The sequence below is a fragment of the Syngnathoides biaculeatus genome, chromosome 11 (assembly GCF_019802595.1).
Source record: "Syngnathoides biaculeatus isolate LvHL_M chromosome 11, ASM1980259v1, whole genome shotgun sequence".
NCBI classification, from domain to species: Eukaryota; Metazoa; Chordata; class Actinopteri; order Syngnathiformes; family Syngnathidae; genus Syngnathoides; species Syngnathoides biaculeatus.
In genome coordinates, this window is record NC_084650.1 from 9,665,387 (window position 1) to 9,687,915 (window position 22,529).

Here is a 22,529-nt window from a genome sequence, read left to right on the forward strand (position 1 = left end):
CGTCGCTTTCGTCAGACTTATCGTCTGTTACAATTACAACCTATTCAAGGCTTTCTGTATCCATGTGAGGATGGATTTGGTTGTCACTGAAGCCCATACTTTGTTGCGGCACCCAATGACGATCAATGACTTCCCGGAAAGTTGAAATGGCAGGTTTTTGTTTTTTGCATGGCATATTCAACCGGAAGCTGTGCTCTCCATCCGTCATGCAATGCTCCCACAGGTAACACAAGACTGCCTTAAAGCTCCAATTCATGGAAATATCAAATGGCTGGAGTATTTTGGTTAAGCCTCCAGGCATGATGGCAGGTATGGATTTGAAAATGTTTAATTTATTTTTTAGCAAGCAAGCTTTACCATCAGAGCTGTGTATGACGTCTTGCCTTCTCCCACGGACCTAAACCAGTGGTATGCCAAAGATCCCACGTACCTGTTATGCCCAAGACTGAAGTACATCCTGGTTGGTTGCAAGACCAGCCTTACTCAAGGCCGTTACACCTGGTAGCACAACCAAGTGCTGAAGTGTCTCGCTGCTGTTCTGGAGAACCAGCGGATGAGGGTGAACGCCCTCCCACCCTTGTCAGCCAACTGGCAACCAGGGCTGTTTGTTCAGGCGGGGGAGAATCAAACCGGCCACACCAACAAGCCACCAGACAACGGACAGCTGGGCAGTGCACGAGACTGTGGAAGCTGCTTTCAGACCTGGACAAGAAGCTTTCCTGCTTTCCATCTGAGATTGCAACTACCACCCTACGACTAGAGCTAGTCCTTTGGTCTGCCTCTCTGAAGCTCGTCTTCATCATCGAGCTCACAGTGCTCTGGGAGGGGGCAGTCGAGGAGGCGTATGAGCAGAAGTGGCTGAGGTATGCAGGACTTGCGGTCAAAGTGCAACAGCAAGGCTGGAGAGCAGAGGTACACCCGGTGGAAGTTTGCAGCAGAGGCTTCATAGCCTCCTCAACATCCAGGCTCCTCAGTGATTTGGGAGTCCGAGGGAAGGCCCATCGGCAGGAAGTCAGAGATCTCTCCAAGGTGGTGGAAAAGGCCAGCCAGTGGCTGTGGATAAAGAGGAAAGCCCCCAATTGGGCCTTCAAGATAATTGATGGCACCTAGTGGGTGAACTTGGGACGCTGGGATTCACTGCTGAACTCTCTTCAGAGTGTCGTGGCTGCATATTTCACTCTTTGGAACTTGTAAAATGCAGAATATGATTTTCTCATCAATGCCATTTTTGTTCAATTCTTCTAAATTGTTTTTAAAAATTACATCTAATGTTGAAGTGATGCATTTTCTGAGGTAGTAGCAGGTACAGAGCACATGCCTACAGCGCCCTCTTGTGTTTGTCAGTGTGAAAATAACGGATGAGCGGATGGATAAATCCATCCATCCATTTTCTGAGACGCTTATCCATATTGGGGTTCCAGGAGTGATGGAGCCAATCTCAGCTCTCATTGGGCAGGAGGCAGGGTACACACTGAACTGCTTTCCAGCCAATCCCAGGGCACATCGAGACAAACAGTCGCACTCACAACCACACCTAGGGGCAATTTAAAGTCTCGAGATAAGGCATATCTTTGAGATGTGGATTTGAGTAAAACCCACAAAGGCACGGGGAGAACATGCAAACTCCACACAGACAGGGCCGCAATTGGAACCCTGGTCCACAGAACTTTGAGGCCCATGCTCTACAGCTGCGCTACCGTATCATTGCCATTTCCATGAATACCTATTTTATAGCTTGTGCATTCTGAGATATCTTATTTTTTTATTTTACATATTGTTTTTATTGTTATTATTAGTTTGATTTATTTAGCTCCGCTAAGGGACCCTACAACCTGATATTTCTTGTGACATGTCATTCTGTCAATGAAACTGTCATTTTATTATTGGATATTTAAAGTGCCACTGACAAAAAAATCACATTTTAAAATAGGTATTGTTATCAAAACTACAAATAATATTAATCACTTTGATGATAATACCAGAAAAAGTGTCCTGGGAGCGTTTTATACAAGCATGAAGTTGTATAAGTCTGACTCAACACAACGCACATCTAAGTGCCGGCCATATTTGTCTGTGATGTCATGTACAGACTGAATCCCTGGCATTGAAAACACGCTGTGCCGAATACAATGGCAAATGAACGAGAGTGATTTTCAGATTTTTCTGACACCCCTTCTAGACTGTAGTTCTTTTTGAGGAAGAAAACATCTCAAGCGAGTGAAGCGACCGGGGCCATTTGCCATATCGTTTTGAGGCATATTTAAACGATATGAAGCTCACTTCTCCACTAAAAACAGACTCCCCCGACAGACACAGACGAGGGCGAAAATGATGAAATATTCAATGACTGGCCCATAATTGTTCGATTTCAGAACCCTTTTCCAAGTCTTGTGTACAAGTGTGTAGCCCATGCCGGGCAAAGTAATTATCGTGGATGTTATCGAAATTAACCTAGAGCAAATGTGTTGTGTGTCTTATTTTAGGTTTTCATTCTTTATTCATCTCTTGATTTTCCTTTCTTACGTACTTTATTACATAGGTACTTACATATTGACCACTCCTGACTTACTTTATTAAGTTATTCTGATGCAGGTCTTTGTTACTTTCTGAAAGAAGTAGAGAGAATAACTCTTATTACGTCATCTGTTGCGGATTTCTAGAATGTTCCTATAAGGATAAGGATGGCTGTCAACGGTGGCTTTTATTAAAACTGCTGCTTTCGGACAAGTACACGGACGCCACACTGCCTTCTGTCTTCCGTCACATTTCCGGAACATTTGCTGGAAATAACATTCGCCCATTTGGAACATTCGTTCGCCTATGGTGACTATACGTCGTTTGGCCAGTTAGCTTGTGTTTCATGCCAGTAAACATTCTTTGTACTTCTATTTTGTTATTGTTTTGTGTTGTACTGTATTGTGTGTGATTAAATTGTCTTAAAAGTGTTCTATTATACTTAAATGGTTTTACCAAGGGGATTTATTCTAAATTTGCATGTAACATATGCTATAAACTATGAGACAAATTAGTCCCCCCACCCTTTTATTTTTTTTTTACTAGCTCAATACACACCTACCTGTCATCTGGAACACACAAAGCTCTTGTCCTTTGCCTCTGTGCAATCTACTTTTTAATGACGAATCGCGTCTTTTGGAGACGTGTGAAGAGTGAATCCATCCGCTCGACTATTAAAGCGAAATCCAGCAACACAATGAGTCGGAATTTTGGCAAAAACACAGAAGAAAACAGCAAATTTCTCAGCTGTACAAGAGGTAAATCCACTCAACTCTATAGCTGGAGTTGTATGCATAATACGTCACTCGCTTCTTCTTCAACCTCACACAATGCACAGATTTTTCATAGCGCAAGAGTAAAAATCAATATACGGCAACATTCGAACGTGCTGTGAACAAATAGATGATTCCATGGTTAACAACATACTAAATGTCATGTTTTTGGTGTTAGTGGCACTTCAACCAATTAGTGCCAAAATGTCGTACTGAATAAATCAAAACAAACGAAACATATCCTTCAAAACAGTTCAAATAAAAAGTATATAAAAATGTTATCATTGTTATGAGTTTTTCAAGTTGTTTTTTTGGCATAGACTACCGTAACTGTCAAATATGAATATGAAATATTAACTTAGGGGTACTCTTTGGAAATAAATATGTGCCACCGGGATTTGAATTAAAAATGCCACTGAAAATTAATTTCAAACTGATCACATTTTCAAGAGCTGGATTTCGGTTTAACTTTTCAATGTTTACAAATTTGCGATGTAAAAAAAATTCAACCTTTAAAATTCAAATACAGTCTCCTGAGATTCATTTACTGTCTTCTGTTTCAGCTTCAACACTGAAGAAGGAGCAAAAGTCTAGAATTGGAGAGAATCTCATGCAAGTTCTGAAGGTGTGTCAGATGTATATCATATTGAACATTTTTTTGAAGGCAGGCATGTTAGTATAGAATATTTTTCGCCAGTTCATTTTGTGCATAGTTAGTTGAGGAGCAGACTTGTAATACATGCCAGTAGTCAACATTATGACAACTTGGCACTAGTCGTGAAAATCCAGCAAAAGACCTTTAAAGTGTAAATCTAATATTTTAAGTCTCAACCAAAATTAGAAACAGAAGTTGATTTAGATAAACTACTACTTAATTAACATTCAAGGATTTATGCAATTTTATAGAGGAGGTAAATTTGAAATCATTCAATTTGTTTCCCTTCAGCAATGACATTGACCTTGGGTTCCACTCTCCAAAGAACATTTTTCTTTCTGATAATTTTGTTGTTGTTGTCTGGTTCTTCCTCTTCTTTTCCTTTCGGCTGGTCCCGATTAGGGGTCCCCACAGCGTGTCATCTTTTTCCATCTAAGCCTATCTCGTGCATCTCTTAACACCCACAGTCTTCATGTCCTCCCTCACAACATCCATAAGCCACACCTGTCTATAAGCTGCATGTGCCAACATTGAAACATGAGATGTTTACAAAGAAAGACAGTACTCAAACAATTTTCAAAGTTTTAATACGATAACTTAGCTTTTCTTTCCAAACAATGCCTGTGAGGCGGCAGTAACATAGCAGCAATATGGGAGTAACACAGCACTAAGAGGACTGGGTAAAAAAAACAAAAACATACTGGTAAAAGAGATGCGGCAGCAGACGTGATTTTTTCAGAATTTTGTCTTTTTAAATTGCATGGATCTTCTTTTTTTCTGCAATATTCCGACCGTAACCCATGCCAGAATCCACACTCGTTCATTTTCCGATCCATCTTTTCCAAGTGAGTTGGAAGCGATGCGGAAGCAAAGGGGAAAATGTGATACGTATCAGTTGATTGGTCTAATGTGGAACAGGCAGGTAATGGGGGCCCATTTGTAAATAAACACAATGGCGTGCTTGAGAGGAGAGTGAAAGAAATTGATAGAAATGTCAAAAATAAGTTCCAATGTGATTGGATGGAACGAGAAATTGTCGATACCGTCAAAAAAAAAAAAAGTAAGTTAACACTCTGTTAAGCAACTTAATTCTCAAATTTGATTGACCTGGTAAAGCATTGTGCACGTGATGTCAGGATATTATTGGCTATGGATCAAGAGGTTTCAAGGCATTGGAAGTTCTCGCGAAACGACAATCACACGTCAAAAAACTGGAAGCAAGGACAACAAACTTTTCCACAGCTGGTACATTCGGATGTCAACAACAAACCTTACGTACTTCATCGCTTGTTTACGTCACTACTACCGGTATTGAGAGGCAAGATCCACCGAAACAACCAACACCAGTTGCAGACAGGGTAGTCAATAATGACGTGAGGGTTCAGAAGCAATTACTTGTAAAAAGTCTGTAATTGTTGTAAAATTCATGGGTTTCAATCATTTACAAAAACAAGAAATTAAAATGATTTTGAACGGATACGATATAAAATCTATGAAAGCATGTTTGCATGCCATGATGCAAATCTGACTTCAATTTAGTTTCACTTCTAGTAGTTTACTTAGTTGAATTTGTATTTGAATTTGTAATTTTTTGGGGTAGAGGTATGCACCTAAATAATGAATGATCATATTGTGTACATTTTGAAAACAGAATAGGATTTATTTTTAGATTTATTGGATGTATTTAATTCATAATACAATTTATAAAACTTGCACATTTAAAATTCCTGGTCATCCTTTGATCATGCTTGCAGCCCCCAGACCCCTGGCTATTTTTCAGTCTTTTTTCATTCATTCAAATCACGTCCGCAGGAGTAACACAGCAGCAGCACAGTTTCGGCTACCTGCTTTTATTACCTCTGAAAGCTTTTTTTCGTCTATTTACATTGCTGCAGTTCTTCCTGGTGCCGTTTCCAGTGTCTCACCATTGATTCATTTATGCCAAGTTTATGTGCAACAGCTCTATTTCTTTATTTATCGGCCAGCTCGAATGCTTTTAACTTGAACGCTGCATCATATGCATTACTTCTTGCATTTTCCATGATGAGGGTCTATTCCTGCTAATTTTATTCATGCACAGAGCGCGACGTTACATTAAACCTCCATCTTCCTTGACAGATATATTCCACCTGTGTAACTCTTACCTTTTCTGCTGGAGCGTCCCTGCTGGCCGTTAGAAAAAAAAAATTATAAATCAGCCGCATCATTGCATAAACCGCAGGGTTGAAAACATGTGACAGAAGTCGCGGTTTATAATCCGGAAATTAACCATGCAAGATATCACCTCGTGGGGTCTCAATGATCTTTAGAAAGGTGAGGAATCAGCCCAGGACTACACAACAAGACTTGGTCAATGCCCTGAAAAGAGCTGGGACCACCGTTTCCAAGGTGACTGTTGGTAATACACTAAGACGTCATGGTTTGAAATAATGCATGGCATGGAAGGTTCCCCTACTTAAACTAGCCATCAAGGCCCGTCTTAAGTTTGCCAATGACTATGTGGATGAAACAGAGGAGTCATGGGAGAAGGTTTTGTGGTCCGGATCAGACCAAAATTGAACTTTTTGGTCATAATTCCACTCACCCTGTTTGGAGGAAGACAAATGATGAGTTCCATCCCAAGAACACCATCCCAACTGTGAAGCATGGGGTTGGTAGCATCATTCTTTGGGGGTGTTTTTCTGCACATAGGACAGAACCACTGCACTGTATTAAGGAGAGGATGACTGGCTATGTATTGAGATTTTGGGGAACAACCTCTTTCCCTCAGTCAGAGCATTGAAGATGGGCCGTAGCTGGGTCTTTCACCATGTCAATCACCCAAACCACACAGGCAGTAAAACCAAGGACTGGCTCTGTAAGAAGCATATCAAGGTTCTGGCCTGACCTAGCCAGTCTCCAGCACCTACGATGAACATTTCAGACCCCTTCATGATTTATAAGTGGGAGAACTTACAATGTAGCAGGGTGTTTAAATCCTTATTTTCTTCAATGTAATTTTACAAACCCAAAGTTATGGTTGGGACGTTGTTGAAAATAAAAAACAATGATTTGCAAATCATGTTCAACCTATACTTAATTTAATACAATACAATTAAGTTCATTCAAGTTCATTAATTGTACAGTTACAAGTATCTAACTGAATTGATGCAAATTCACCAGTATTTTCTGTTCCCAAAAGTTATCTCAGCTCCAAGATAAGCACACTTTATAAAAGCACTTCCAATGAATTAAACTCGTATTTAAAGGTACCACTATATTTTGTTTTTATTTATTTGACACAACGTCCCAATTTCATTGGAATTGGGTTTGTATGAAGCATGTCAGACCTCTTGGAAGCCATCACCTTAATGTAGTGCAGAGGTTTGTGTGTCCCAATGATCCTAGAACATAAGTCGTCGGGGGTTTCACACCCCTGCTGGGGCCACCCATGACAAAAAGGTCCTAGGTGAGGGAGCAGACAAAGCAGGACTGAGAGACTCCGATGATGAAGGACTGAAATGGATCAAAGTTTTGTTTGCCGGGACCCGTGTCACTAGGACCCTCCTCTGGAGCCAGGCTTGTAGGTGGGACTCGAAGATGAGCCCCTGATGGCCGGGCCTGAACCTATGTGGCCCAGCCGGGAACAGGCAGAAAGGTTAACATGGGTCCCCATTCCCATGGGCTCACCACCTGTGGGAGAGGCCATAGGGGTTGGGTGCAGTACGAGCTACACGGTGGCCTTGGCGATCCGATCCCCGACTACAGAAGCCGAAAAAGTCACCTCTCTGGCAGGGAAGGAACCAGAGCTGGTGTGTGAGGTCAGAAAGTTCCAACTAGATATGGTAAGACTGTGGTCCGCACACAGCTTGGGCTCTGCAACCAGTCTTCTTGTGAGGGTTTAGACACTCTTCCACTCTTGAGTTGCCCACGGTGAGAGGTGCCAAGCAGGTCTGGTTATACTTATTGACCCTCAGCTTGGTGCCTGCACGTTTGGGTTTATCCCAGTGGATGAGAGGGAAGCCTCCCTCCGCCTACAGGTGGAGAGACGGATTTCGACTGGTTTGTATGTATGCACCATAAAGCAGTTTAGAGTATGCACCCTTTATGGAGTTCTTAGACGGGGTGCGAGAGAGCACTCCCTCTGGGGTCTCCATTGTTCTGGCGGGGGACTTGTTCACAGTGAGACCTAGAAGGGTTTGATTGGTAGGAAGGCTCCCGAGCTGTCTTCTCTTTTTGGATTTTTGTGCTCATCATGGATTCTCCACAATGAACATCGTGTTCGAGCATAAACGTGTCCACATCTGTTTTATGATCGATTTTGTGATCTGACTTGCGGCCGCATGTCTTGGACAGTCGGATGAAGAAAGGGGGAAGGGACTGACAGCTAATCACTACCAAGTGGTGAGATGGCGCCAAGGGTGGGAGAAGATGCCGGTCCCAGGTGGTAGTTCCAAATGTATGGTGAGGGTCTATTGGGAACGGCTGTCAGAACCCTCTGTTAGAAAAACATTCATCTCTCACCTGCGACAGAACTTTGCTCATGTTCTGGGTTACACATTGCTGGCAGTAAGTTGGACTCCTTTCCGATGAAGGTTGGAATCTGCCATGGCTGCCCTTTTATGGACAAAATTCTAGGTGCAGCTGAGGCACAGAGGTCTATTTCGGTGATCTCAGTATTGCAGCCCTGATTTTTGCAGATGATGTGGTTCAGTTGGCTTTATCAAGATATCGCCAACTCTCACTGGACTGGTTTGCAGTCAAGTGTAAAGCTGCTAGGATGAGTTTCACCACCTCTGAATGGTCCTCACTTGGAAAACCGTGGCGTGCCCTTTCCAGGTCGGGGGTGAGATCCTGGGCCAAGTGGAGAAATTCAAGCTTCTTTTGTTCTTGTTCACAAGTGAGGAAAGAATGGAACAGGAGATCGACAGGCTGATCGGTGCAGGATCTGCAATGATGCAGACTTTGTCTCGGTCCGTTGTGGTAAAGGAGCTAATTCGAAAGGTGAAGTTCTCTATTTACCAGTCGATCTATATGCTTAACCTCACCCATAGTCACGAGCTGTGGGTCATGACCGAAAGAAAAGCATACCAGATACAAGTGGCCAAATTGAGATTCCCCTGCTGGGTGTACGGACACTTGCAGATAAAGTGAGAAGATTCTAAAAATCATGCAGTTCATGATAATGGCCCTTTAAGCGGAACCAGATGAGGTGGCTGGGACATCTAATACGGATATGTCCGTGCTGAGGTGGCTGCCCCGCTATCAGACGTCTGATAAAGAGTAGAAGATGGATGGATGGATGGATGGATGGATGGATGGAGCATGTCAAACAATTTAATTGTCTTGAGTCAACATTTGCAGATAACATAACCTGGATGACAGAGAATGCACACAGGGATTTTTATGGGCGCCACTGTAGACTCCTGACCAAATGTTTAACAACAGAGAGAACAGTTCATTTGTTTGACACAGACTGAAAATGATTGAGTGATAACATTTTTGTTGAAAATGAAAACTGAACTGTTGATCTCTCATCTGTTTGAAGGAGAGTTGAGATGGTACTGCAAAAAAAGTTTCTCCACACTTCTTGATTTCTTTTTTTTTTTTTTTTTTTTGCACGTAATGCACTTAAAGGGAAATTCCGGTGGTTTGAATTAACAATGTATCCAATAGGTCATGTCATATGTACTGTACCTTGAAAATGTGATGTTAATCCTCTCCCATTTAATTCTGTTTTGAAAAGATTTTTATCGGCAACTATGAATTTTCATGAGCGCCACCATTTTGGCAAGTCACATGACCTACGTGCACCGATGTGACTTGATAGGCGCGGCAACAAAGGCTTGCTTACGTTGGGAAAGAATTGTGGCCAGCACTGATTTCTAGGATTTATCCTCATCTGATGAATAAATAGCAGTATCGGTTGGTCAGGAAGACGGAGGAATATGTCCATACAGAGTTGAATCTGTGGCTGTAAATAATGTTGAATATTTGGATGGTTCTTCGGACGGGAATGACGAGCGAGCTCCGACGAGCGACTGGCCCTGAGCGAGAAATCAGCGCTGGCCACAATTGTTTCCCAACGTAAGCGAGCCTTTTTTGCCGCGCCTATTTCGTCTCACCTGCATATAGGTCATGTGACTCGCCAAAATGGCCCAATTCGTAATTGCCGATAAAAATCTTCTCAAAAAAACATTAAATGAGAGATTAACATCACACTGTCAAGGTACAGTACACATGACATGACCTATTGAATACATTGGTAATCCAAACCACTGGAATTTCCCGTACATGTTTGGATCGTCAAAGTAGTTTTAATATCCTATAAAAAAAAGCAAGTAAATTAAAATTTTACTTTGGAAAGTACGATTATATTCATTAGGCCAAAAAACAACAATCCAAAACCATCATTCAACACCCCCTTCCCCCTTGTTCAATTTTGTGCGAATTTGACTTGCGAAGGCTAATTTAAATTTTCTCCGCCACTGAATCAACAAATCACTTGTGAATACAATAGGACCTGTCAGACGAAGTAAAATATCCTATGAAATCTCAATATGAAATGTCATGCCACGATCCAAAGAAATTCAACACTAAATTAGGAGCAATGATTAAAATATGAAAAAAGTAACCTTTTCCAGAGTGATTGACGGCAATCACAAAAGCCATTTCCAAGGATTTGAGATTCCATTCAACTGCATTCAGAGCCTTTTTCTGCAAATTAAGACATCTGGGAAGACTGATAAACCTTCCCAGGCGTGGTTGGCTAACCAAAATTACCCCAAAAGTACAACAATCCAGGAGTTCACAAAAGAACATGAAACAACATCCAAAGAACTGCAGACATCACTGGCCTTAGTTAAGGGCAGTCTTCATGACTTCAGCAAGACAGAGACCCAAATCATACACCTCACAGAACTATATCATACACATGGATATTCCCTTCTTACACACCTACCTTTATCAGCCAGATTTATTGTAAATGTCACACACCAACATAATGAGAAAAATCAACTCCTTCAGAATACCAAGACCATTGGCCAGTAATAAAAAAAAATGTCGTCTTTCTCACACATATAAACTACCAGTTCAACCAAGTCTTCTAATTCAACACTGAAATACTCACGATTGGAGGTCTGAGTTCAACTGTGAATCAATAGCCATGCTAATAACCGATTTTCTCTGTTCAATAGTGTGGCGGGATAGTTGAAGGGCTGATACCATTTCTTTAACATTTTTGTTTTCAGGACACAAGATTTCAGCAACATCACTGAGGGATTTTTAATAAATTACCCCTCAATGTATGGCTTTTTCGCCCTTCCAATGTTCAAATCAATAAAAATCAATCAATCAAAAGCTTTTAATGTCATTATGTAACTGCATACAATGAAATGACGAATGCTTCTCCACAAGGTGCATGTGTGAATAATAGAAAAGAATAGAATAGAAAATAGAATAAAAATAGAAGAAAATCTTAGGTAAAAAATGACATAAAATACGTACATCAAGGCACAGTTAATGCCAAAATAAATAAATAAATTACATAGAGTGTATTTTTCAGCTAAACTGTCTGTCCAGGTTTTGGTAGAAATATTAACCCATTCGTCGGGAGCGTCCCATTTTTGGGACATCAAGATTTTCACGCATTATATTCTTCAGTATATCAAAATATTTAAGTGTTTTAATCTGAAGCCATAATTTAGTATCAGGAGAGGATACCTCATCGGTCAAAGTTAGCACGAAGTTATTTCCCTTTCCATCCTGACCCAACATGGCTGCCTCAAGTACACATGGAGCCGTTTTCCAAGAGAAGAAAGGGAGAAAGGTCCGTATGCAACCAAGTTTGTCTTCAAAATGCTAACCCATTTGTATTATTAATGTGCAAGTGTCGTTCTAGAATAAGAATTAATTGATAAACATATCTCTAGTATGTACCACTTCACAGACTGATAACATACCCGTACCAGTTTTAGAACGCTGCCCGCGAGAGGGTACATCTTTTTTGCCCTTTGTTTTATGCGATAAACGAAAAAGAAGTGTTATTTCCTTGATTGTGTCCTGTTAGGAGACTTCAATCTCAATTAGGCAAAAAATTGCCACACTGCCCATGAATGGGTTAAAACCAAGAAGAGCAGACAAAAGTGCAGTTGCATACTATAACACAACAGTACTGTTATGTTCATTGGTTTTGAGTTCAAAGAGTTGATTGCTCTGGGGAAAAAGCTGTCTTGGAATCTGGTTGTCCGTGTTTTGTGGGACCTGTATTGCCTACCAGGGGGAAGCAGGTTCAACAGGTGGCGACCAGAATGTGAAAAGTCCTTTACAATGTTAGTGGCTCTTTTGTGATAGTGAGAGTTGGCAATGTCCTCTAGGGGGGGCAGAGAGCAGCCAATGATCTTCTGGGCACTATTGATCACTCCTTGCAGAGCTTTCCTGTCTGCTGCTGTGCATCCTGGGTTCCACACTGTGATGCAGTATGTCTCCACGTTGCGTCTGTACAAAACAAGCAGTAGCTTAGCTTCCAAGCTGTTCTTCCTGAGCACTCTCAGTCACTCCCTCACTAGGCTCAGTCACTGCTGGGCCTTTTTCACCACTACTATGGTATTTACAGTCCAGTTGAGTTTGTCGTACTTCGAAGTTCCGTTGGCATTCCAGGTGTCTCAGTGGAGGGTGGAGAGCTGTCGCGATAACATCCTTGGTGGACCGGATTCCTATGTAGGCAAAGTGGTAGGGGTTGAGTGAGGGAAGAAGTGAGCCCCTTATGGGGCGTGCAACAAGCCTCTCAAAGCACTTCATGATCACAGGTGTGAGTGCAACAAGCCTGTATTAATTTAGACTCTCAATGGCTGATTTTTTTGGGGGGGATGGGGGTGATCGTTGCAGATGTCAGGCAGGAGAGAATGGTTGATTGTTACAGGGAGCTGTTGAAGATTTTTGTGAAAACACTGGTCATCTGATCAGCACAGGCTTTCAGTACCTTCCGTGGCAGTCTGTCTGGGTCAGCAGCTTTCCTGGTGTTGTTCTATGCAACTTGATATGATGCAAGCATTTGTCTCTGTATGCTTCATTATTTTAAAAAAAATCTGCTTTTATGTGATTTTTCAAATTGACTAACTTGTTTATTTTTTATTTATTTATTTGTTTATTCCAGGTCAATGTTATCTATGAGTGAGGATAGTATGAAGTAAAGATTTAAAGCTGTGAAATGCAATGGACGTCTGACAGAAAAGGCAGATTGTGTCTTGCTGTTGCGCTCAAAAAAAAAAAAAAAAAGTATGACTGCTCCCGCTCTGGTGAAAACGTCTTGTGTTCATCCGTGTATTTTCGTTTAACTGTGCATTTTTCCCTGGCATTTAGAGAGCGAAATTGAAAATATATTTTCTCCAAAGATCACCATCCGACTGGGAAACTTTCGGCTCTTTTCATTCAATGGACGTGCCAGTTTTGTGAAAATACCGTGCTAACCTTTCCTGCTGCAGTCACGTGACCATGGTCGGGATGCACAGGGGAGACGTCTTCTCCGTGCCGAGGTTGTCCTGCTTGGATTTTACTTTTTCTTCTCTCGTTGCACAGCTGAGCTGGGTGGCGGGAACAGTAAAGGCACTCTTGTCTGGTCGGCATTGCGTTTTTGTTTTTTTTTCTTCTCACCCTCCTGCTGTACAGTCCCGTCTCACTCACACGGTGACGCACAACACACTGAGTATGTCACAATACCAGTAACAGTAATAAACTCCAACAAAGCTCACACACAAATACTGTGATAAACGCAAGCAACGCTCACTCGCAACTACCGTAATGAACTCAAGCAAAGCGCGCCAGCGTGACCGCGGTTGCGTACACACAAATATAGAACTTTGATATGCTTTGGTGCCTTCATGAGAGCAGGAAAAGAAGGCAAAAACCCACAGGTTGGCCACCCGTTTATGACGGCACACTCATGTATGGTTGCACACATACTCACCTTTTTGAATGGTAAGAAGTATCCAAACACCAGTGGACAAATTAACATGACAATATTCTTTCCTGTAGAACAAGATTCCTGATCCTGAGCCTCAGTGTGATCAGTTTTCAGCTAATGCCGGACGATCATTGTGGAATCAATTTATGGCTTCAGGTGGCTCAGATGAAGTCATTATTGATGTGCAGGACTACGTACCGTTCAGTAAGTAAAAACGCACACTAGTCAATACACTAATTACAATGTACTAAATCGATTTAAACTACAAGGGATCGCAACTCAGCACAGAAATGTGTTCATAGAATACATCCTGACCCAAATATGTAACCTTAACTCTATCGAGAACTTTGTGAAGTACCAACCTGCTTCAAACACTTCACAATCATACTGGTCCTAAAAAACACAGCAGTCTCAGGTCTTAATGACGACCGGCCTGTTGCCTTGACATCTATGGTCATGAAGTCCTCTCAACGCCTCATGCTTGAACACCTCAAGAGCGTCACAGATCCCCAGCTGGACCCACCCCAGTTTGACTACCAAGTTCACAGGTCTGCGGATGTTACCGTCAACATGGGTCTGCACTTCATCTTGAATATTTCAGCAGGGGAATCAATGTGAGGATCCTGTTCGTGGACTTGAGCTCTGCGTTTAACACCATCATCCTTGACCTTCTCTCTTCCAAGCTTCTCCAGCTCTGCATCTCACCTGCAAAGCAAATGAGGCAGAGAGAGTTTGCCCAAATAGGGTTGCCATAGTTTACTGTCCAAAATGGAAGTCAATGTGGGCAGGTGGAGAAGGGTTGAATGCATATCGGGGAGAAATTAATTGTGAAAACGTTTTTGACAAATATGGCTAAAAGAAAATGACATGAGTTCCACAGTTTTCAGCAAGAATTGACAGAGTAATTCGCCTTTGCGGAGAAAGCGCTTACTTTGTGTATAATACGTAATGAGAAAATTCCAACGATTAAATACTCAAATACAAAGTCCCACTTCGACACACGCCATTCTGCGTTAGCATCAAAATGTCCTGCAGGGGACAACAGGTAGAGATCATGTCAAGAGCTACTGTCCAAAGTCCCAACTAGTCAGCAGCAACTCCATGTTTGGACAAAACAAAGGTATTGGAATTCAGATAGCTTTGCTGGTGTGTTAACAATTATGAAAAACGGAAAGCCATTCACAGATGGGGAGTTTGCCAAAATGGTCATGCTTGAGGTTGCCAATGAACTTTTTGACAACTTTTCACATAAATACAAGATAATCAAACAGATAAAAGACATGCCTCTGTTGCCAAGCATTGTTGGCGAGCCAATACAAGTGGTGAGAAACTTAAAAAAATGAACTTGCAGACCAGCTGATTGTGAAAACTAGGAACATACTTCCTGTCACAAACCACAAACTGCAGCGTGTTAGTTTTGCTAAACTGACAATGTTTGGTTCTACTTATAGATGTGAGAAGTCTTTTTCACGTTTAAAAAAACATAAAGACCAACCTATATTCACAAATAATAAATGGAAGTCTCAACGGCTGCATAGGGGTGTTTAATGACGTATGAAACAGTCATCAGCAAAACCAGCACCAGAAGTTGCATTAATGGTGAGCAGTACTTTTTTCATCATTTGATGGCAACAGCATAATGTTATTTAAAAGAAGACGCATTGTACTCTAAAAGTGTTGGTCTCTCATAAAATGTACAAATACACTTGTAATTAATTAGTTAATATTGTTTGGCTCTTTTGGAATTCCATTTTAAAATATTTGGCATTTATAGCTCTCTCAGCCAAAAAAGGTTCCCGACCCCAGGTCTAAAATATATATTACTAATACTGAATGGACCAGCACGGTGTGAGGGTGTGTCCCAACAACAGCACCCCAGACCTAACATGAGCAGACCCTGTTTCCGCAGAAGCCTGCAGCTGGACTCCCCTTTGTCAAGCCCTGCTCTGACCACCGTCCCATCTCTTTAAAAGGAAGGAAGATTGAGGTGGAGAAGCGAAGAGTCACTTGCAACTTCAAGAAAGGTGATTGAGGGAAGTACAAATGTGCTGTCCTTTGAGAACTCCCTTCTATCGATCTGTCTGCGGCCCCACACCTCTTCTCAATGTGTTCACTGATATCATCAAAACTGCGACCACAGAAGCAATCCTGCAAAAAGTCTTCCAACCAAACAACAACCCCTGGATGAATAGTGACTTAAAACAACTCATCAAGGAGAGGAATGGGCTCCAAAGAAATCTGAGTGCCAACACCAGACAGAGCTACCTTCCAAAATGCTGAGGTACCTACCTGAGAAGATTGCAGAGGTAAAACGCACAGCTTGGCATCTCCACCTCTCAAAAATTGTGGAGCCTAAGGGCACCAAGCAGGCGTGGGTGGTAGTCAAATCCATGTTAGGACCCTGCTCACATAAAACAGGCATGAAGCTTCCCTACAACAAATGTGAATATGCCTCAGACAAGGCCTTTGTCATCGAATCTGCAAGGGTGAGTGGGCGCAAAAGCGATAAGTCGAGTAGGAGAGCTTCGAAGAGATGCTCGTAGACTACAAGGTTCCCCTCGGTAATCGCTCGAGTGCCCATTCACGCCTGATGAACTCCGCCGGGGCCTCAAACAACTCAAACCAGGCAAAGCTGCTGATCCAGACAGGATTGCCCCAGAGATGTTACGACACGTGCCGCTGTTCCACTTCCCGCTCTCCTACAAATAATCAACAACAGCTGGAGCACCCAATAGTACCCACAATTCTGGCGCATGGCTGAGATCATCCTGTACCATAAAAAGGGCAAAGACCCTCAACTCATCGGGAGCTATTGCCCAATCACCCTGACTTCCACCATTAGCAAAACTCTGGAGAGACTCATTGTCAACCACTTGTCCTGGAGGCTCGAAGAGCACCCGTTTCTCAGTCTTTTGCAGGCGGGTTTCTACAAGGGCCGCTTTGCCACTGATCAAGGCCTACGGCTGTCCCATTTCATCATGGATAGGTTCCAGTCTGTGCTCCATTGCTGGTTTCTTCAATTTCAGCAAGGCGTATGATTAGGTGTGGCGTCTATTAGATGCTGGCGATTGGAGTGCCTCTTCGATTTGTTGAGTGGATCAAGGCCTTGTTTACTAACCGTACAAGTGAGGGTTAATGGTACCACAGGGCACTGTCGAACCTTCAAAGAAGGACTCCATCAAGGCTCAGTTTTGTCTCCATTTCTCTTAAGAATTTACATCACCAGCTCACGTTCAACGAACATGTCCGACACTTGAGCCAAGTCATGAAGCAGTGCTCCAACCTCCTGCAACAACTGACGGGTATGTCTTGGGAATGGCAGCCACAGGAAATGCGGACAATCTACATTGCGACCATCAGATCGAGTACAGAATACGCAGCTCCTGCCTGGGCTTCCTCCTCCAACATCCAGAAACTGGAGAGGGCGCAGTCAGACGCGGCTCGCACCATACCAGGCCAACTTTGAACAACTCCAATCGACGTTGCCCTGCATGAAGCCCAATTACCACCAATCTTCTCTAAGTTAAATTTGGCCTGACTTAAAAAGTCAAATGACTGGTCCCACCTTCCCCATGATGATGACAGAAGGGTACCATACCAGAAACACCTGCCAAAATGGCTAAAACATGGCGACTGGAGAAGTTTGACCACACCTATCCTATCCAACCTCAACCTCACCCTGGTGGACATAGAAACCGCAAATAACACCAATCTTCCATGGCCCCTGCCTCCCCCACCTCCCATCCATTTCACGCCCATCCCAAAATTTGCATCTCCCTCCCAACAACTAGCTCCTCCCAACAGCTAGCTCCAGCTATGAAAACGCTTGCACCGCAGGGCCCAACAGACCTGTTCGTCTTCACTGACGGCTCCACCCTTAACGGCACAAAGAACGGAGGCGCCCGGTTAGTGGTCTTCAGAGGCGACTCCTTGATCCACTCCTGGCACACACCCACCGGGACCTTTAGCAGCTCTTTTCAGGCCGAAAAGGCTACACTGAACCTGGCCATCACTTGGCTCGGACGGAATGACAACTGGTCCTCAGCCTCCATCATCACAGACTGCAAGCCCCTCCTTCAATCCCTCGACAAGTCCACTGCTTTAGACCACTCGACCCTTTCCATCAATTCCAACCTTACGGCCTTCCCTCCCACCAAAAAGATCCAACTAATATGGTTCACGGGGCATTTCAACCTCGCAGGCAATGACCTTGCAGACGAGCAGGCCTAACTCAGTTCCTCCCTCCTCCAACCAATCACTTCACTCGGCGCCCAAACATGCTTAGTGATCATCCGCAGGAGTTGAAAACCTTCTCCATCTACCCACCATTGTAGCCTTTCCCTCACCTACTCCCAACGTAATCCGGAGGAAGAGTCCCAGTTGTCCAAGAAAGACCTCGGCTATCTTATCCAGTTCCGGTCCAGCCACCACCCCTCCGTCTGAAGATGGCAACATTTGACGTGGAAATACGATGATGACCGGTGCTGTCTCTGCATGAGGAAGAAGAATCAGTTGAGCAACTCTGGCTTTGGTGCCCTGCTCTCCAGTCTGTCCGATACCACCACCAATTGGGATTCTCCTTCGGAGAACTAAGGAGCCTCCCACATGCGAGTCTGGTGCCCCTGGGGATCATCCTCAGGTGCCTCGAGTGACTAAAAGAAGAAGAAGAAAAAGAAGAACTATGGTGCAAGGCATAAAATAGTAAGTTTGCTGATTAGGAATTTAATGACTTAATTGCACGACAGAAAAAAACTGTTTGAATGCCATCTAGTTTTGATTTACATTGATCAGTCGCTTCTTCCTGACGGAAGGAGTTTGAAGAGCTGGTGCAGGATGTGGAGGGTCTGAAAGGATCCTGCCCATTCTGATTCTCGTTTGAGTGCCGTGGAAGTCTTCAAGGGTGGGTAGGGTGGTGGCAACAATCCGTTCAGTGGTTTTGATTGTCCGTTGCAGTCGGAGTGTGTCCTTTTCTGTGGCAGCCCCAAACGGATGGAGTACACAGTACAGATTTGATGACTGCTGTGTAGAACCGTCACAGCAGTTCTTGTGACAGGCCGTGCTTCCCCAGAAGCCGCAAGAAGCATATCCTTTCCTGGGCTTTTTTGAGGATTGAGTTAATGTTCGTCTCCCACTTCAGGTCCCGTGAGACTGTAACTCCCAAGAACTTGAAGCTCTCAACGGTTGACACAAGATAGTTGGATACCATGAGGGGCAGCTGTGGTGAAGGAAGGGGCCGGTGTGGTTAAAGGATGCCTCCTGAAGTCCCCAATCATTTCTAGTTTTTTGAATGTTCCACACCAGAATGTGTTGGCCACACCAAAGCTCCAGTCTCGAGACTTCCTGTCGATACGCAGACTTGTCGCCCTCTTTGATGAGGCCAATGACTGTGGTGTCATCTGCAAACTTCAGGAGTTTGACAGTTGGGTGCCTCGGGATGTAGTCGTTTGTGTAGAGCAAGAAGAGAAGAGGACACAACCTTGGCGTAACCCGGTGCTGATCGTGCGCGTTGATGAGGTGGTGTCCCCGAGCCTCACCTGGTGTGTCCTGCCCATCAGGAAATTGCAGATCCACTGAGAGATGGCAGGCGAGATGCTGAGTTGGAGAGGTTCGGAGGAGAGGAGTTCAAGGATGATGGTGTTAAACAGAGGGAACTCCACAAGCAGGATCCTTGTATACATTCCCTCGCTGTCGAGATGTTCAGGGGTGAAGTGCAAACCCATGGTTAAGGCATCATCCGTAGACCTGTTACCTCGATAGTCAAACTTCAGTGGGTTCAGATACGGACCTGTGACCTTCTTCAGGTGGTGCAACAGCTAATTTATTTGTGTAGCGCAGGGGTGCTCAATGCGTCGATTGCGCGTCGATTGCAATCGACCAGTTGATCGCGAGGCAGTTTCGGTCAATCGGCGTACCGAAAAAAAAATACCCAAAACATCAGCCGTATTGTTTTTTTTAACTTTAGCTCAACGCGCATGTCCAAACAACAATACAGGAAAACGTGCTGTCAATGAGTGCCCCCCCCCAATTTTGAGCGCTCGCTTTAGAAATCTTGACAAACATGAGTATGGATACTGCAGTAAAGAAGACAAAAACATCGCTTCATTTGGAATGGGAGGCGGACTTTTTTTTTTAAGTCTCATCTGCCACCCAGTGGAGTGAAATGTGACGCAGCATCTTCGAACTGTTTATGGAAAATACAACACCGACATTCCGGCGAAAAGCAAGCTGAGAATGAGGAAAGTGAACGAACTTAAATCCCAACTAGCCGCACAACAGTCACTTTTCACACACAACAGCGCTAGCCGGCATGAAGCATCGTTTCCGGGTTTGTCACATCACACGTAAAAGAGGGATAGCTGACTCGTTGTTCCGATCTTTTAAAAATTAGGTGGGAATATTATCTTCAATAAAATCTCTGCAGCTGTAAAGGAGTACAGTTGCACGGCACTCTCAAGCTATGGCTATTGTGTGTAAGGACATCAAGGATTGTGAGTGTTTCTCACTGCAGTTGGACGAATCCACTGTCATGAGTGACAAGGCCCAGGTGTGCATTTTCATTCGTATGGTGTTTAGTGATCATCAACGTGAACTCAGTTACAAAAAATGTTTAAAGTTAAAGTTGTGTAATATTGGCTCATGCGGTTATGCAAGGTACATATTTACACATAAAGAATCGTCAATATACTTTAAAATAAATGTTTTGCATTATTGTAGCGGGTAGATCTTTTTGACTTGGTCATTCTATTTCATCATTGGTCATTCAAAGAAAAAAAACGTCGTCACACCCAACCCCCCACTTTCCGAATCCCCAACTTCAGGTGTTCAGGAGGTTTTTGGAGCTGTAAGAAAATAAACCATGACCTGCAATCACATCACTGAAAAGTTGATGGATTTAGTCATGACATCAATTCATTGAATTCCTGGACTCTTTGAAAAATGATAATTTTCATGAAACAAAACAACAAACAAAACATCCCAAATTATACATTGTTCTAAAAAATACTACATCAATGAAGGACACTGTTGCAGTGAAAGATTTAAATGAGACATGCCAAATATGACTTCACCATACACAACTGGGAAAAATAACTTCAGTGCCTCTTCTGTCGCCTATAATTGTTCGATTTCTTAACCCTTTTTCTCCACGTCGGGCGAAATGACGGCCCGCGCGCATCGACATATTGAGCACCCCTGACTTACGTACTTTAAGTTTTTCTGATGCAGGTCTTTTGTTACATTCTGACAGAAGGACTCTATTAGGTCGTCATACAAGGATTTCTAGAATTCCTATCAAGATGAGGATTGCTGTTTTTTTTCAACCTTGCTGCTTTTGGACAAGTTCACATGTACACAAACGACACACTTCTATCTTTTTTACATTTCCGTAACATTCGCTGGAAATAACATTCGCCTATTTGGAACATTAGTTCAACTATGGTGACTATACATCGTTTGGCTAGTAAACTCGTGTTAAACGCTACTAAACTGTCTTTGTACTTATATTTTGTGATTGTTTTGCTCAGTGAGGTTGGATCGAGAGCATTTGTGAACAGTAGTCTTCAGCTCTGCCCACTGATTGTCGATTGTATACAGGTCTGGACTGTGACTTGACCATTCTAACACCTGGATACGTTTATTTGTGAACCATTCAATTGTAGATTTGGCTTTATGTTTTAGATCATTGTCCTGTTGAAAGATAAATCTCAATCCCAGTCTCAGGTCTTTTGCAGACTAACAGGTTTTCTTCCAGAATGGTCTTGTATATGACTCCATGACTTCCCATCAATTTTAACCATCTTCCCTGACCCTGCTGAAGAAAAGCAGGCCCAAATCATGAGGCAGCCACCACCATGTTTGACAGTGGGGTTGGTGTGTTGAGGGTGTTGAGCTGTTTTGCTTTTACGCCAAATATATCGTTTTGCATTGTAGCTGAAAAGTTCAGTTTTGGTTTCCTCTGACCGGAGCACCTTCTTCCACAATAATTTTCCCATCTGTCTCAGCTGTGTTGATCGCGATCGACACATTGAGCACCCCTGCTTTACATGAACGCTCATATTTGTTTGGCAGAGTTTTATGCTGGATGCCCTTCCTGACACAACCCTCAGCATTTATCCAGGCTTGGGCCCGGCCTACATATTGCACTGGCTTGTGCTCCCGTAGGGCTGCATTTTGTCAATCCTGTAACTGAAATAGTTAATTCCATCAGAGCAAGAGCATTAAATCACAGTTTGTTGCATTTTTGGAGGCAAATGAGATCGAGCATGGTGACATTAGCTATCACTATTCGTCAGGTGGCTGCACCTAGGTAAAGTAGTGAAAAGTGTGGGACCTGAGAGACCAGATTCAGGATTTGTGTGTGATGAAAGGACAGGGCATCCCACGGCTTTCAGGTGAAGACTGTGTGGTAGATTTTGGATTTCTTGTGGATGTGAGTGCACAATTCAATTAACTAAATGTCTAACTGCAATGTATGGGCCTTTTTGTGCATGAAATTTTCTGTTCAGTAAAGGTTTTCATGTTACTTCTCTCAAGCCAAGCGGAGAAGAACATTCTCACTCATTTTCTAACACTAAAGGAAGAAACAAGATCATCTTATCACCTCCACAAGTACTCATCCATGTTACAAGCCCTGGATGGAGAGTTTTCA

The 22,529-nt window shown here is 43.1% G+C and overlaps 1 protein-coding gene across 3 annotated transcripts in view; it reads left to right on the forward strand.

The window, feature by feature from the left end:
* Positions 1 to 22,529, forward strand: part of trappc11 (trafficking protein particle complex subunit 11) — a 182,370-nt gene that overhangs the window by 95,445 nt on the left and 64,396 nt on the right. For all 3 annotated transcript variants that reach the window (XM_061834025.1, XM_061834023.1, XM_061834024.1), the window contains exons 16-17: positions 3,851 to 3,912; positions 13,954 to 14,086. In XM_061834025.1, the coding sequence (XP_061690009.1) occupies positions 3,851 to 3,912; positions 13,954 to 14,086 (195 nt within the window). The remainder of the gene's footprint in view (positions 1 to 3,850; positions 3,913 to 13,953; positions 14,087 to 22,529) is intronic.